This window comes from Amphiura filiformis, chromosome 20 (assembly GCF_039555335.1).
Source record: "Amphiura filiformis chromosome 20, Afil_fr2py, whole genome shotgun sequence".
Classification (NCBI taxonomy): Eukaryota; Metazoa; Echinodermata; class Ophiuroidea; order Amphilepidida; family Amphiuridae; genus Amphiura; species Amphiura filiformis.
In genome coordinates, this window is record NC_092647.1 from 45,083,939 (window position 1) to 45,099,585 (window position 15,647).

General features: G+C 39.3%; 1 protein-coding gene across 1 annotated transcript in view; it reads left to right on the forward strand.

Annotated features, from left to right (window-relative positions):
- The window catches only part of LOC140142345 (uncharacterized), a 33,302-nt gene extending 18,069 nt beyond the window's left edge, over window positions 1–15,233 (forward strand). The window contains exons 3-9 of the mRNA XM_072164315.1: window positions 2,077–2,193; window positions 2,689–2,805; window positions 3,610–3,697; window positions 5,136–5,340; window positions 10,305–12,242; window positions 12,842–13,611; window positions 13,903–15,233. Of these exons, the coding sequence (XP_072020416.1) occupies window positions 2,077–2,193; window positions 2,689–2,805; window positions 3,610–3,697; window positions 5,136–5,340; window positions 10,305–12,242; window positions 12,842–13,611; window positions 13,903–15,233 (4,566 nt within the window). The remainder of the gene's footprint in view (window positions 1–2,076; window positions 2,194–2,688; window positions 2,806–3,609; window positions 3,698–5,135; window positions 5,341–10,304; window positions 12,243–12,841; window positions 13,612–13,902) is intronic.
- The last annotated feature ends 414 nt before the right edge of the window (window positions 15,234–15,647 follow it).

Sequence of the window (15,647 nt, forward strand, 5' to 3'; positions counted from 1 at the left end):
TACACATAATCGTGCATAACTCGCAAACGCAAAATCGGAATCAACTGAAATTTTGGGAATAGGCTTTTTCGTGGATATCTACTGAATAATGTCATAAAAAGAGATTGCTAGGATCACGAAACACTCCTTTAATAGGCCTACTGGGCTTTAATCAGTTTTGCAAACAAAATCCCAACTTTTTCTTCTTCGCGTGCCTCCCAATATAGGCCTACGTCACAATTTCAAAACACGGCCCGTAATTCTCGGGGTCGTAAAACATACTCGATAAAATAGATAAGTAACAAAAACCCATATGGATGGAAAAGTACATGATCAAAAATAAAATGTTTTCATAACATAAACATAGTCAGCTCAACAGAATCTCGGGGCTGAATCACAAGGGTTTCTAAACAAATTCATAGCATTACACGTTTATATATATCACCAGCCAAATTGTTACAAATACTCAACATTTATTTAAAAACAGCACTGCATACTGTCTACTGAAAATACAAATTGTATTAGTTACGAACAATGGATTGTAAAAACATGACAAATTCATAAAATACAAAAATACATTTTAATGGCATAAAATTCATAGAACACCGTCAAATTTGTTTACAAAGACATAGGCCTACAGTAAATAAACAAATTAAACAACACAATGTAAAGTGATTCAATAATATAATAATAATTAAGATATGATTAATATATACTAGTACTATTAATAATATTAAAATGATAGTTATTTTTTATTGTTATCATAAGAAAATAATAATAATACTATAATTTTTACTATAATACCGTATTAATTATTATTATATGAATAGGTCGTATTGATTATTCCATAATACATGAATATAAATGCAAACAATTGGAAGTTGTATTGATTGGCCATATGACCGCATGCACTGCATTCACGGCACTTTACAGTTTACACAGTGAGTCAATTGGGGCGAACTTGTCGTGGTATGTACGTGTATTGGGGCGAACTGGTCGCGGTATGTACGTGTATTGGGGCGAACTGGTAGTGGTATGTACTGGTGTGGGGCGAAACGTCCTGACACCAATGAGTCATATACCGTATTCGTTTCATCAAATGCCCAGGGCGCTTAACCCTAACCCTACTAAACATCAATTCAGAAAGAGTAGGCACAACCAGGTATCCCACGTGATGCTATTGGGTCATCATGCGAACAGTCATATGGTGACGGAAAGCTTTGGCCGGGCAAGCTACTCCCCCGTGGCAAGGTAGGCCAGTGGCACCGGAAGGGTCGGGGTTCAAAACCGCACCTGATCTTCTTCTTCTTTCTTTCTTTCTTTCCTCCTCCTTTCCTTTCCCCTCGCCAAAAAGCAACCAGGACGTTAGGGCTAATAATGTCATTTTGGTTGGGCGGTTATTTCTTACATTATATATGTCAATGTACTTAATGTACAAATTGTACGAGGCACCAGGCAGCTTTTTGACCAGAGACCATTTTGCTTTCATCATCTTTTCTTACACACCATACTCTACTACTCTAGTTTTCTCAAGAAACAGTAGCGTAGCCAGCGAGGGGGGGGGGGGTGGGCAGAGTGACCCTCTGGCAAAACATGAAAGAGAAAATCTGGAGGGCAAAGGAAAAGAAAAGGAGCAAGGGGCAATATTGTAAAATACAAAAATTTTACGTGCTGCGCACACACATATTCACAAGCCCTTTTCATCCCAATCATGGTCAAAAATAGTGTAAAACACAAAATTTGTGCGCGTTACACACACACATTTTCCCAGTAAAGTCTTTTTTGGAAGCTCGAAGACATGTACCGGTATATGTATGTGTGATGCAACTGCAATTTGTTTCTGTGTGTGCCCCCCCCAACCAAGAAAAAGCTGGCCAAAGTAGAGCCTACATGACTAATATAATAATTTTAATAGGGAAATAAAAACCACTGACAGGATTCAACCCGCAATCTCTCGCACCATAATAGAAAGCCTTATCAATTGAGCTAATCCCAGGAGCTAACTTGACTGCTAATTAATGGGAATGTGGTATTATAAATGTTTGACATTTTATTATTCTCATTTTGATTTTCTCTTCTACATTGTACTCTTTTCAGACTGTGAGAGAGATTGAAGACGAGTACGCACGTAAAGCTGGTGAAGGAAAGTCACAAGAAACTCAGTCAATACAAACCAAAGAAAAAAATAATACAGGCACTCAAGCTTCAAAACAGGTTAGTTATTTAAAACTGTGATGCAGTACCCTCAGTCGCAATACCCTCAATCGTAAAATTGTATTCTTTGTTGCCCAACACGTCATTAGGGCTCATATTGAAATACCCTACCACGTTTTCACACAGAAAGAAGGCAGGATTCCCCTCGCTAAGCGCGCGCCTCAGGAAAGCTCGGTCATAAAACGGATGGATTATATGCATCAATGATACACCCTGCCCAGGATTTTAACAAAAGAAGGCTAGCACAGGAAAGCTAAAGGATGGCGCACACCTTCCTGTGTAAGGGAATTTCAATATGAGCCCTTAATTAAAACATACATGTACAGACTCACAAACATTTTGTGGGACGCACATTTCCTGACCAGGTTTTACAGTTGTGCGCAATTGGACGCAGAGTTTTTGAAGGCTAGCGGGAGCCTTGCCTTTGACATTATAAATGTTTGACATTTTATTATTCTCATTTTGATTTTCTCTTCTACATTGTACTCTTTTCAGACTGTGAGAGAGATTGAAGACGAGTATGCACGTAAAGCTGCTGAAGGAAAGTCACAAGAAACTCAGTCAATACAAACCAAAGAAGAAAATAATACAGGCACTCAAGCTTCAAAACAGGTTAGTTATTTGTATGTACACTAATGTATGCATACATGTATGTTCATGGTACAAAAGTACATTAACATAAAATGGACATTTCCCATACGTACATGCACCAGTTACTAACTTTATTGTGATTCACCAGCGAAGTGGTAATACGAGGAGGTATCAAAAAGTTTATCAATGAAATTTTGTCAGTGTAATCACTGGTCCTTAGGTGATAGAAACAAATTAGTTCGATCTTTCGATCGACCATCGGTCAAGATCGGTGCTTACAAAACCTCAATATTGCCAAAAATGCAGATAGCTCTTTGTTGCACTAAACCCTCAAACTGTATACAATGTACTTTTAATTGAAATACTGTAAAACCTCGTCTACAAGCATATACAGTGTTTTTGATGAAAGCTAAATTAATATGATACATGCACAAATATGCCAATGCAACAGATTGGTTTTACTTGTTTGAATATGCTTAGATCTGCAATTTATTTACTCAAACTCCATAATGGTGCCTGGATTAATTTAGCTTTCTTCAGAAGCACTCTATATGCTTGTAGACGAGGTTTTACGGTATGTATATATACATGTAGATCTACACTGGCTTTCAGAAAACAGCACTTGCTGGGTCTGATCGACTTGAGCGCCCGCCTGTCATCAAGTTACCGGTCTGTTGCTATGATTGTTTGATTATTGAATTAGCCAACCAGGACCCCACTTCCGTGTTTACGCAGTCACGTCGCAGTGTACACTCTGAAAGTACCATTCTTTTCTGCCAGCAAGTGTTAAATTGTATCTTTACTTTTCTGAATTTTCCTCCATAGATGGTATCCCAACAAACTCAAGCAAAAGTTAGGATGCATCCCTGTGGTGTGATGAGGGCGTCACCATCAGATTTTGTAAAATCAAACGGTAAGGAAATGTGTTTCTCATGTACATGTTTGGAAGGGACAATGTGATGGTTTGGAAGGGACAATGTGATGGTGTGGTGATAGGATATGGTGGCCCGATGTGCTGTATAGTTTTGTGTCATGTTATTTGCATATTTATGTACATTAATGAGCTTATTTGCATCTATTTTGCAGCTTATTTGTCAAGTGGCCTAGTGGTTAGAGCGTCCGCTTCACAATCGGGAGGTCGCGTCACACGTGTTTGAATCCCGACCAGGGCATACCAAAGGCTTTTAAAATGGTACCAACTGCCTTCTTGCCAGGCGTTCGGCATTGAAAGAATGGAGTAGGGAAAGTTAAACACATGGCTAATAGTGGACTAACCCCCTGCTGTAGCTTTTCTGCTTGCAGACATGTGGCCTAGGGTTATGAAACGGAGATAGGTGCCGTCCAATGGGCCGAAAGGCTTGGGAAGGATTTAACTTTTTTTAGCTTATTTGCATCTTGCATATTATTTGTATTTACAATTAACCTTTGTTATACATCTTTGTGCCGTATCATCATGGGGGACTGACAGGGGCACCTTCTTCCAATCAGAGTCAAAATTTAACAATTTCCATAGAAAAGAATAAGACTGGTGCCCCTCAACAGTAATGATTCTTCAGTGTTTGTTTGGCTGTTTGGTTGTTTGTCTAGGCGGAAGCAAAACCATTAATCCCCTGTGCAGCTCTGATGCAATAAACAATCAATTTAGGATGGCCTGATGTGCTGTATAGTTTTGTTTCATGTTATTTGCATATTTATGAATATTAATGAGCTTATTTACATCTTGCATATTATTTGTATTTACAAACCTTTGTTATGTACATCTTTGTAACTCTAGCCACATAAAGCCCCTCCCTTCTGCTTCAAGGTTTTTGGTGGCAGCGTATCAGTGCTGTATCATCATCGGGGGACTGTTATAGGGGCACCTTCTTCCAATCAGAGTCCAAATTTAACAATTTCCAATTAACAAGAAAAGAAAAGGACCGGTGCCCCTAAATCAGCCTTAGTTTTATGTGATCGTTAAGGATTACTTGAGTTTTGTGTTTTAAGTTTAATTATTATCAATGATTATATCCAGGGCGCAGTGGCTCAGTGGTTACGGCCTTGGACTCATAATCTGAGAGTTTGCTCAACGTGTGTATGTGTTCTATTCCCCATCCCAGCACCGTGTTGCGCCCTTGGGCAAGGCGCTTTGCCTCGCTTGCCTCACCCCACCCAGGTGCAATGGGAAGCTGTTAGGGGTAGTCACAGTCGTTGTACTGATGAACCCTACGCCACTTGTAGGCTGTAAACGTGGTTCCGACATATTCTAATGACGGCGGAATAAATGTAAAGCGCTTTGAGGCTGTTTACGGCATAAAGCGTTATATAAATATCTACTTTTTTTTTTAAATCCATGATGTGCATGCTTGCAGGGGCTCGGAGTCAGACAGCGGGTATGTGTAAGATCATCCCAGATATCCCAGAGCAGCCAGCTGGTCCTGTCGCATCACAAAAACCAGGCATTGATGACGATGAAGAACTTAAAAATGCGGAGAGGGAAGACCCTACATGGCAGCCTGATCGTGACTCCAACAGTAGTGATTCATCAGATGATGAGTGCACAAAATCTAAAGACATGTAAGTTCAATTTTTTGATATTATTCTTATTATTTATGTGATTTTGATCGGGATTTTGATAGCTCTTTTTCATTGTAACCAAAAGAATAACTACAAATCTATGATCATGCAGTACATAGCACTGCAAGTATGCGCAATATGACATCTTGAAAGATTAATGCTTTGTTTACCTGAGCCTACACAGACAAGAGCTATTATTGGTTGAATGAGTGTGAAAACTGACCACGTTTGTCAGATATAATTATTTGTGTATGTTTGCGCAAATAATTTTGTTCCCTATTTCCCTGACAGTTTTCCCTTTTTCGTCCTCTCCTTTTCTTCTCTTCTTTTTTTATTATCTCGTTTTTGTCTCGCCTGAACTTTGTTCAGGATGGGACTTAGTAATCACTATTTCTGTCTGTCCATGTGTGTGGATGTGTGTTGGGGGTGGGGGTGTGTGTGTGTCCGGAGCTGTATCTGGCGAACCATAAGACCTACAGGGACGCTACTGGTGGGAGGAAGGATATCCAAGTTTGCTCCGTAACGATATGTTTTCGGTGAAAAATATGCAAATTAACATAGCTAATATGCATAATTTATGCAAATATCAGCGTAAATTGATAGCGGAGTTTGTGGACAGAAGAGTATGCGCATTTAGTTGTTAATTTGCATAATTTATGCAGAACGCTTCTACAAATATGGTTGGAAATCTGAAAAAATCCACCTTGTGGAGCTGTATCTGGGGATCCGTAAGAACCCTAAGCGCTATGATAGTAGCTTGGTAGGGGGTAGCATGACCAGAGGATCTCGACCTGATTCGATTTTCAGCGCAAAATATGGTAATTATGTACCTAATTTGCATAATTTATGCATAGCATGCAAAAACCTATTTTCTCTGAGAATAGGGGTCGTACGTTCTTCAAACTTGGTTGGTGTGTGTATCTTGACCCCAGACAGAACAAATCTGTATTGGTTAATGGGACAAGGTCACCCGATGTCATCCAGGGGTCATCTGAGGTCAAATTACTAAAAACTGTCTTTATGGGCACGAAAAAAGTACAGTCAAAATTTAGAGCCAAATTTTCGGATGATCATTTTGGGGTCATCCGAGGTCACCCAGGGGTCATCTGAGGTCAAATTACTAAAAACTGTCATATGGGCATGAAACTTGGTGGGTACAGTCAACATTTAGAGCAAATTTTTGGAAAGTCATTCTGGGGTCATCCAAGGTCACCGAGGGGTCATCTGAGGTCAAATTACTAAAACTGTCGTATGAGCATGAAACTTGGTGGGTACAGTCAACATTTAGAGCCAAATTTTTGGAAGGTCATCCAAGGTCACCCAGGGGTCATCCGAGGTCAAATTACTAAACACTGTTGTATGGGCATGAAACTTGGTGGGTACAGTCAACATTTAGAGTCAAATTTTTAGGAAGGTTATTTCAGGGTCATCCGAGGTCACCTGGGGGTCATCTGAGGTCACATTACTAATAACTGTTATATGGACATGAAACTTGATGGGTACAGTCACAGAGGAGAGAGAAAACCAGAGCCCGTACCACCAGTCAAAGTGTCCGCATCATCCGATAAATCGATAATGAGGGCCGATTGTTCTATGAAATGTGACAGGCGAGACTGCTACGCAATTACCGTGTATTTTCACGGTCTATCGCATAATCGCAAAAGCTTGCGATGCTCTATCACGTATACGAGATGGCAGGCAGCGCTGGCGTGATTGTTTGAAATGGCACGATGGAACAATTGGCCCTCGTGAATATGCGAGAACTCACCGTATACACTATACAATACACAGGGACTTTGACTGGTGGTACGCTCTGTTTTCTCTCTCTGTGAACTTCTTGGATGTTTTCTTTTAAACATGTTCAATGGCTATCACTGGCCCCTGAACATGTGGGTACAGTCAACATTTAGAGCCAAATTTTTGGATGGTCATTTTTGGGTCATCGAAGGTCACCCAGGGGTCATCTGAGGTCAAATGACTAAAAACTGTTGAATGGGCATTTAACTTGGTGGGCACAGTCAACATTTGGAGACAAATTTTTGGAAGGTCATTTCGGGGTCATCCAAGGTCACCCAAGGGTCCTCTGAGGTCAAATTACTAAAAACTGTTGTATGGGCATGACACTTGGTGGGTACAGTCAAAATTTAGAGTCAAATTTTTGGAAGGTCATTTCAGGGTCATCAGAGGTCACCCGGGGTCCTCTGAGGTCAAATTACTAAAAACTGTCATATGGGCATGAAACTTGGTGGGCACAGTCAACATTTGGAGCCAAATTTTTGGAAGGTCATTTAGGAGTAATCCGAGGTCATCCAGGGGTCATCTGAGGTCAAATTACTCAAAACTGTTGTATAGGCATGAAACTTGGTGGGTATAGTCAACATTTGGTGTCAAATTTTGAAAGGTCATTTTGGGGTCATCCAAGGTCACCCAGGGGTCATCTGAGGTCAAATTACTAAAAACTGTTGAATGGGCATGAAACTTGGTTGGCACAGTCAACATTTGGAGCCAAATTTTGGAAGGTCATTTAGGGGTCATCCAGGGGTCATCTGAGGTCAAATTACTAAAAACTGTTGTATAGGCATGAAACTTGGTGGGTATAGTCAACATTTAGTGTCAAATTTTGAAAGGTCATTTTGGGGTCATCCAAGGTCACCCAGGGGTCCTCTGAGGTCAAATTACTAAAAACTGTTGTATGGGCATGACTCTTGGTGGGAGCAGTCAACATTTAGAGACAAATTTTTGGAAGGTCATTTCAGGGTTATCCAAGGTCATCCGGGGGTCCTGAGGTCAAATTACTAAAAACTGTCATATGGGCATGAAACTTGGTGGGTACAGTCAACATTTAGAGCCAAATTTTGAAAGGTCATCTGAGGTCACCTCTGGGTCATCTAAGGTCAAATTACTAAAACTGTCATATGGGCATGAAACTTGGTGGGTACATAGAGTCAACATTTACAGCCAAATTTTTGGATGGTCATTTTGGGGTCATCCATGGTCACCCAGGGGTCATCTGAGGTCAAATTACTAAAAACTGTTGAATGGGCATGAAACTTGGTTGGCACAGTCAACATTTGGAGCCAAATTTTTGGAAGGTCATTTAGGGGTCATCTGAGGTCAAATTACTTAAAACTGTTGTATGGGCATGAATCTTGGTAGGTACAGTCAACATTTAGAGACAAATATTTGGAAGGTCATTTTCAGGCATGAAAACTGGTGATGAAAAAAAAACCACTGAAATGCTAAGCGTAGCGAGCGGAGCTATCGCGATCACGGCCGGAGGTCCAGGGGCCCGCTTAAGGGCCCGGTGGGGGTTGAGGGGGCAAAGCCCCCCGAAGCCAGAGGGTTTCTACACATTTTACACTACAGGAGACGCCATTTCTGAGGGGAAAATTACATTTAAATGGATTTAAAAATAAGGCTATTTTGAGAAAACAAGCCTAGATAACAGCCTTGAAGAATATCTATTATACATGCAATCTTCTTCAAGGCTGTTATCTTGGCTTGTTTTCTCATAATTACTGTAAAAGTAGAAATTTTCGCGAGGTTTTTATTTTCGCGAATTTCGCGAGTGGACATAAAATCGCGAAAATAAAAACTCGCGAAAATAACCTTTTGCATTAGGTTTCTATTGTATCAATATCAAAACCGCGAAATTTAATTCTCGCGCAATTGACAAAATCTTCCAAATCGCGAAAATATCTTCTCGCGAAAATATTGATTTTTACAGTATACCACAAAATATGCAAATTAGGTACCTAAGCCCAGGCAATGCTAGCAGATTTAGCACCCCAAAAGGCCATTTTTGACATAAAAACCTGTTTTAGACTTTATTGTAAAAATGCTTCCTTCATCCTAAAAAAGTGGGTTTAAATGTTCAGTTTCCTATACTTTTGTACATAAGAGGCATTCTTCAAAGTTATTTTTTGCCTAATGACATGGCTTTAATTTAATCTGAGGTTAAATTACTAAAACTTATCATATGGGCATTAAACTAGGTGGGTACAGTCAACATTTAGATTCAAATGTTTAGAAGGTCATTTCAGGGTCATCCGAGGGCACCCGTGGATCATCTGAGGTCAAATTACTAAAACTGTCACATGGGCATGAAACTTGATGGGTACAGTCAACATTTAGAGCCAAATTTTTCGAAAGGTCATTTTGGGGTCACCAGGATCATCTAAGGTCAAATTTGTAAAAACTGTCGGATGGGCATAAGACTTGGTGGGTACAGTCACCATCAGCCAGGTAATTGTGCCCAGCCGAGATCCACCAAAATTTAGGGGTCAAAGGTCAAATTTCAATATTGGTCCAATCAAGCTCAAATTGAACAGGCAAATCACCATGGGTTGTTGCAGGTTCATTTACTTCTACCAAAAGTAATCGCGAAAGTAGGCGGTCACAAAAGCAGGCGAGACTTGTGGTTCGAGAACCACCTTGTTTATCAGAGATTGACAATTTTAGAGGGTTTGATCAGCCAGTGGCGTAGCTACTGGGGAGAGGGGAGGCAATTGCCCCTGGCAGAAAATGTGTAAGGGAAAAGGAGAAAGAAAGGGGGAGGAAAAAAGAGATGGAGAGAGAAGAGCCTGAGAGGGGATCCGTACATACATACAGGCCAATAGGTATAGTTGCATTAAAATATATTATCATTATACCCGTAGATCCAAAGATGGTGATCGTTGTTAATGACATTTTAAGGAGCAATGGACATCTCAAAGGCAAATTAGTAGAAATGTGCTGAAACCCTAATTGAACAAAAAGTGGTCATAGGAGCAGCAAATTTTAAATTGAAAAAGTAAAAATAAAACAACTATTAAAAGGCCAACCCTAAAAGTAAACTTGAAAAGTGCATGGGGTCGTTGTTTCTTGTATTGCCTATCTACAACCGAAAATTGTCGGTATCACCACAAAATTTGCTGATTTACCAAGCTAATTGTTACTATTCAATATCACATTTGTTCTTGCAGAATCATGACGAAATTATCAGTTCATTGGATAGACCGCTTACCAAGTCATACATGCAAGTATTGCAGGCAAAGATTCTATTATGATGCTAGTAGATATTTGCTTCATTTAAGACGACATGAAAATTGGATACATCAGTACAGGAATGGGTCTTTCCAACAGGCAGTAAACCGTGTGCATAATATAAGTTTGCAGGGTGGATATTGCAAATATAGGCGGCAGCAAAGTATTATCAAGAAGATTCCGAATACATACAAATATTGGCCACAGATCTTGTTTCACTCAAGTTACAAAAAAACATACCAATGTACATGTACATATTGCAGCAAGAGTTTCTCAGGCAAATGTTCCACACATGGACAAGAAATGACTCACAACAAAGACAGCGCTTTCCAGTGTAGAAACTATTTAAAGAGTTTGTTATCATCAACCAACAAGACTAGACATGAAAGTATTAATACTAAAGACAAGCCTTACCAATGCAAATTTTGTGTGAAAAGTTTCTCATCATCAAGCCACAAGACGCTACATGAAAGGAGGATTCATACCAAAGAGAAATCGTACAAGTGTAATTACTGTGCGGAGAGTTTTTCATCATCAAGTCACAAGACCATACATGAAAGGAGGATTCATACCAAAGAGAAACCTCACCAGTGTAATTACTGTGTGAAGAGTTTTTTATCATCAAGTAACAAGACCATACATGAAAGGAGGATTCATACCAAAGAGAAACCTCACCATTGTAATTACTGTGTGAAGAGTTTCTCAACATTAGATGACAAGAATAGACATGAAAGGAGGATTCACACCAAAGAGAAACCTCACCAGTGTAATTACTGTGTGAAGAGTTTCTCAACATTAGATGACAAGAATAGACATGAAAGGAGGATTCACACCAAAGAGAAACCTCACCAGTGTAATTACTGTGTGAAGAGTTTCTCAACATTAGATGACAAGAATAGACATGAAAGGAGGATTCACACTAAAGAGAAACCTCACCAGTGTAATTACTGTGTGAAGAGTTTCTCATCATCAGGTGACAAGACTAGACATGAAAGGATTCATACCAAAGAGAAACCGTACAAGTGTAATTACTGTGCAGAGAGTTTTTCATCATCAAGTCACAAGACCATACATGAAAGGAGGATTCATACCAAAGAGAAACCTCACCAGTGTAATTATTGTGTGAAGAGGTTTTTATTATCAGGTAACAAGACCTTACATGAAAGGAGGATTCATACCAAAGAGAAACCTCACCAGTGTAATTACTGTGTGAAGAGTTTTTCATCATCAAGTCAAAAGACCGAACATGAAAGGATTCATACCAAAGAGAAACCTCACCAGTGTAATTACTGTGTGAAGAGTTTCTCATCATCAAGTAGCAAGACTGTACATGAAAGGAGGATTCATACCAAAGAGAAACCTCACCAGTGTAATTACTGTGTGAAGAGTTTCTCATCATCATCTGACAAGAATAGACATGAAAGGATTCATACCAATGAGAAACCTCACCAGTGTAATTACTGTGTGAAGAGTTTCTCATCATCATGTGAGAAGAATAGACATGAAAGGAGGATTCATACCAAAGAAAAACCTCACCAGTGTAATTACTGTGTGAAGAGTTTCTCATCATCATGTGACAAGAATAGACATGAAAGGAGGATTCATACCAAAGAGAAACCTCACCAGTGTAATTACTGTGTGAAGAGTTTCTCATTATCAGGTGACAAGACAGTACATGAAAGGATTCATACCAAAGAGAAACCGTACCAGTGTAATTACTGTGTGAAGAGTTTCTCATTATCAGGTGACAAGAATAGACATGAAAGGATTCATACCAAAGAGAAACCTTTCCAGTGTAGATACTGTGTGAAGAGTTTTTCATCATCAAATCACAAGACCGTACATGAAAGGATTCATACCAAAGAGAAACCTTTCCAGTGTAGATCCCGGGGGATCACTCATATATGAAAGTTGTAAGCATCCGCGTGAAAGAAAACGCGGATTTAGGGTGTTTTTGAAAAGCAAAACGAGGATCCGCGCGGATCCGCGATTAGGGTCTCAAAACACTCATTTTACTAAAAGAAGGGTGTTTTTTTAAAGGACGATCCTCGCTTAGGGTAGTTTTTTTAACAGACATTTAATAGTGGTGACATATTTATCAAGTTATTCGGCACAAAAGAGTGGTTTCTAAGCAATTTTACTAACCAGATTGTTAAAAAATCGGAGCCGACTTCAACAACACCAATTTTAAGCTTACTGATATCATCACTGTCACTGTATGGTACTCTACCGACACACGCAATGAATAGGGGCACATTTCAAACCAATTCCTCACTTATGGTGTTTTTATATTGTCTGTCCTTGTTTAGGGGTAAATTTCAAACAAATTCCTCGCTTAGGGTGTTTTTATTTGAGTAAAATCCTTGTTTAGGGTTAGTTTGCCAAATTTCGACATCCTAGCTTAGGGTCATTTTGGAAAGTCAATTCACGCGGATGCTTGCAACTTTTATACATGAGTGGCCCCCCCGGGGTGTAGATACTGTGTGAAGAGTTTCTCATCATCAAGTAGCAAGACTGTACATGAAAGGAGGATTCATACCAAAGAGAAACCTCACCAGTGTAATTACTGTGTGAAGAGTTTCTCATCATCATCTGACAAGACCGCACATGAAAGGATTCATACCAAAGAGAAACCTCACCAGTGTAATTATTGTGTGAAGAGTTTCTCATCATCATCTGACAAGAATAGACATGAAAGGATTCATACCAATGAGAAACCTCACCAGTGTAATTACTGTGTGAAGAGTTTCTCATCATCATGTGAGAAGAATAGACATGAAAGGAGGATTCATACCAAAGAAAAACCTCACCAGTGTAATTACTGTGTGAAGAGTTTCTCATCATCATGTGACAAGAATAGACATGAAAGGATTCATACCAAAGAGAAACCTCACCAGTGTAATTACTGTGTGAAGAGTTTCTCATCATCAAGTCACAAGACTGTACATGAAAGGAGGATTCATACCAAAGAGAAACCTCACCAGTGTAATTACTGTGTGAAGAGTTTTTTATCATCAAGTAACAAGACCATACATGAAAGGAGGATTCATACCAAAGAGAAACCTCACCATTGTAATTACTGTGTGAAGAGTTTCTCAACATTAGATGACAAGAATAGACATGAAAGGAGGATTCACACCAAAGAGAAACCTCACCAGTGTAATTACTGTGTGAAGAGTTTCTCAACATTAGATGACAAGAATAGACATGAAAGGAGGATTCACACCAAAGAGAAACCTCACCAGTGTAATTACTGTGTGAAGAGTTTCTCAACATTAGATGACAAGAATAGACATGAAAGGAGGATTCACACTAAAGAGAAACCTCACCAGTGTAATTACTGTGTGAAGAGTTTCTCATCATCAGGTGACAAGACTAGACATGAAAGGATTCATACCAAAGAGAAACCGTACAAGTGTAATTACTGTGCAGAGAGTTTTTCATCATCAAGTCACAAGACCATACATGAAAGGAGGATTCATACCAAAGAGAAACCTCACCAGTGTAATTATTGTGTGAAGAGGTTTTTATTATCAGGTAACAAGACCTTACATGAAAGGAGGATTCATACCAAAGAGAAACCTCACCAGTGTAATTACTGTGTGAAGAGTTTTTCATCATCAAGTCAAAAGACCGAACATGAAAGGATTCATACCAAAGAGAAACCTCACCAGTGTAATTACTGTGTGAAGAGTTTCTCATCATCAAGTAGCAAGACTGTACATGAAAGGAGGATTCATACCAAAGAGAAACCTCACCAGTGTAATTACTGTGTGAAGAGTTTCTCATCATCATCTGACAAGAATAGACATGAAAGGATTCATACCAATGAGAAACCTCACCAGTGTAATTACTGTGTGAAGAGTTTCTCATCATCATGTGAGAAGAATAGACATGAAAGGAGGATTCATACCAAAGAAAAACCTCACCAGTGTAATTACTGTGTGAAGAGTTTCTCATCATCATGTGACAAGAATAGACATGAAAGGAGGATTCATACCAAAGAGAAACCTCACCAGTGTAATTACTGTGTGAAGAGTTTCTCATTATCAGGTGACAAGACAGTACATGAAAGGATTCATACCAAAGAGAAACCGTACCAGTGTAATTACTGTGTGAAGAGTTTCTCATTATCAGGTGACAAGAATAGACATGAAAGGATTCATACCAAAGAGAAACCTTTCCAGTGTAGATACTGTGTGAAGAGTTTTTCATCATCAAATCACAAGACCGTACATGAAAGGATTCATACCAAAGAGAAACCTTTCCAGTGTAGATACTGTGTGAAGAGTTTCTCATCATCAAGTAGCAAGACTGTACATGAAAGGAGGATTCATACCAAAGAGAAACCTCACCAGTGTAATTACTGTGTGAAGAGTTTCTCATCATCATCTGACAAGACCGCACATGAAAGGATTCATACCAAAGAGAAACCTCACCAGTGTAATTATTGTGTGAAGAGTTTCTCATCATCATCTGACAAGAATAGACATGAAAGGATTCATACCAATGAGAAACCTCACCAGTGTAATTACTGTGTGAAGAGTTTCTCATCATCATGTGAGAAGAATAGACATGAAAGGAGGATTCATACCAAAGAAAAACCTCACCAGTGTAATTACTGTGTGAAGAGTTTCTCATCATCATGTGACAAGAATAGACATGAAAGGATTCATACCAAAGAGAAACCTCACCAGTGTAATTACTGTGTGAAGAGTTTCTCATCATCAAGTCACAAGACTGTACATGAAAGGAGGATTCATACCAAAGAGAAACCTCACCAGTGTAATTACTGTGTGAAGAGTTTCTCATCATTAGGTGACAAGAATAGACATGAAAGGATTCATACCAATGAGAAACCAGCGTAGTCCTTGAGTTGTTGTTAAATGGTTTATGGAATGATCTGAGCCGTAGTGGTCAGCGACAACCTGTAAAGTGTGGTGAGGCTTGTGGATCAACGACTAGGCATTCAGCCTGTGCATAGCACACTTTAAATCACTGCGCTTTTTTTAGATACTGTGGAGTTTGAAACAGACAATTACTAAGACTGTACACACAAAGAATCTTCATACCAAAGAGAAACTTTTTCAGTGTAGATATTGTGTAAAGAGTCACTCATCAAGTGACATGTCCAAACATGAAAAGATTCATACAAAAGACAACCCTTACCAATGTATATACAATGTATGTGACCATCCATCTCAAACCGCTCATAAAGTCGGCAAATTGTATTTCGAGTTACAGTCCAAAATGTGCACAAAGCTTGTATTTATAATGTACCT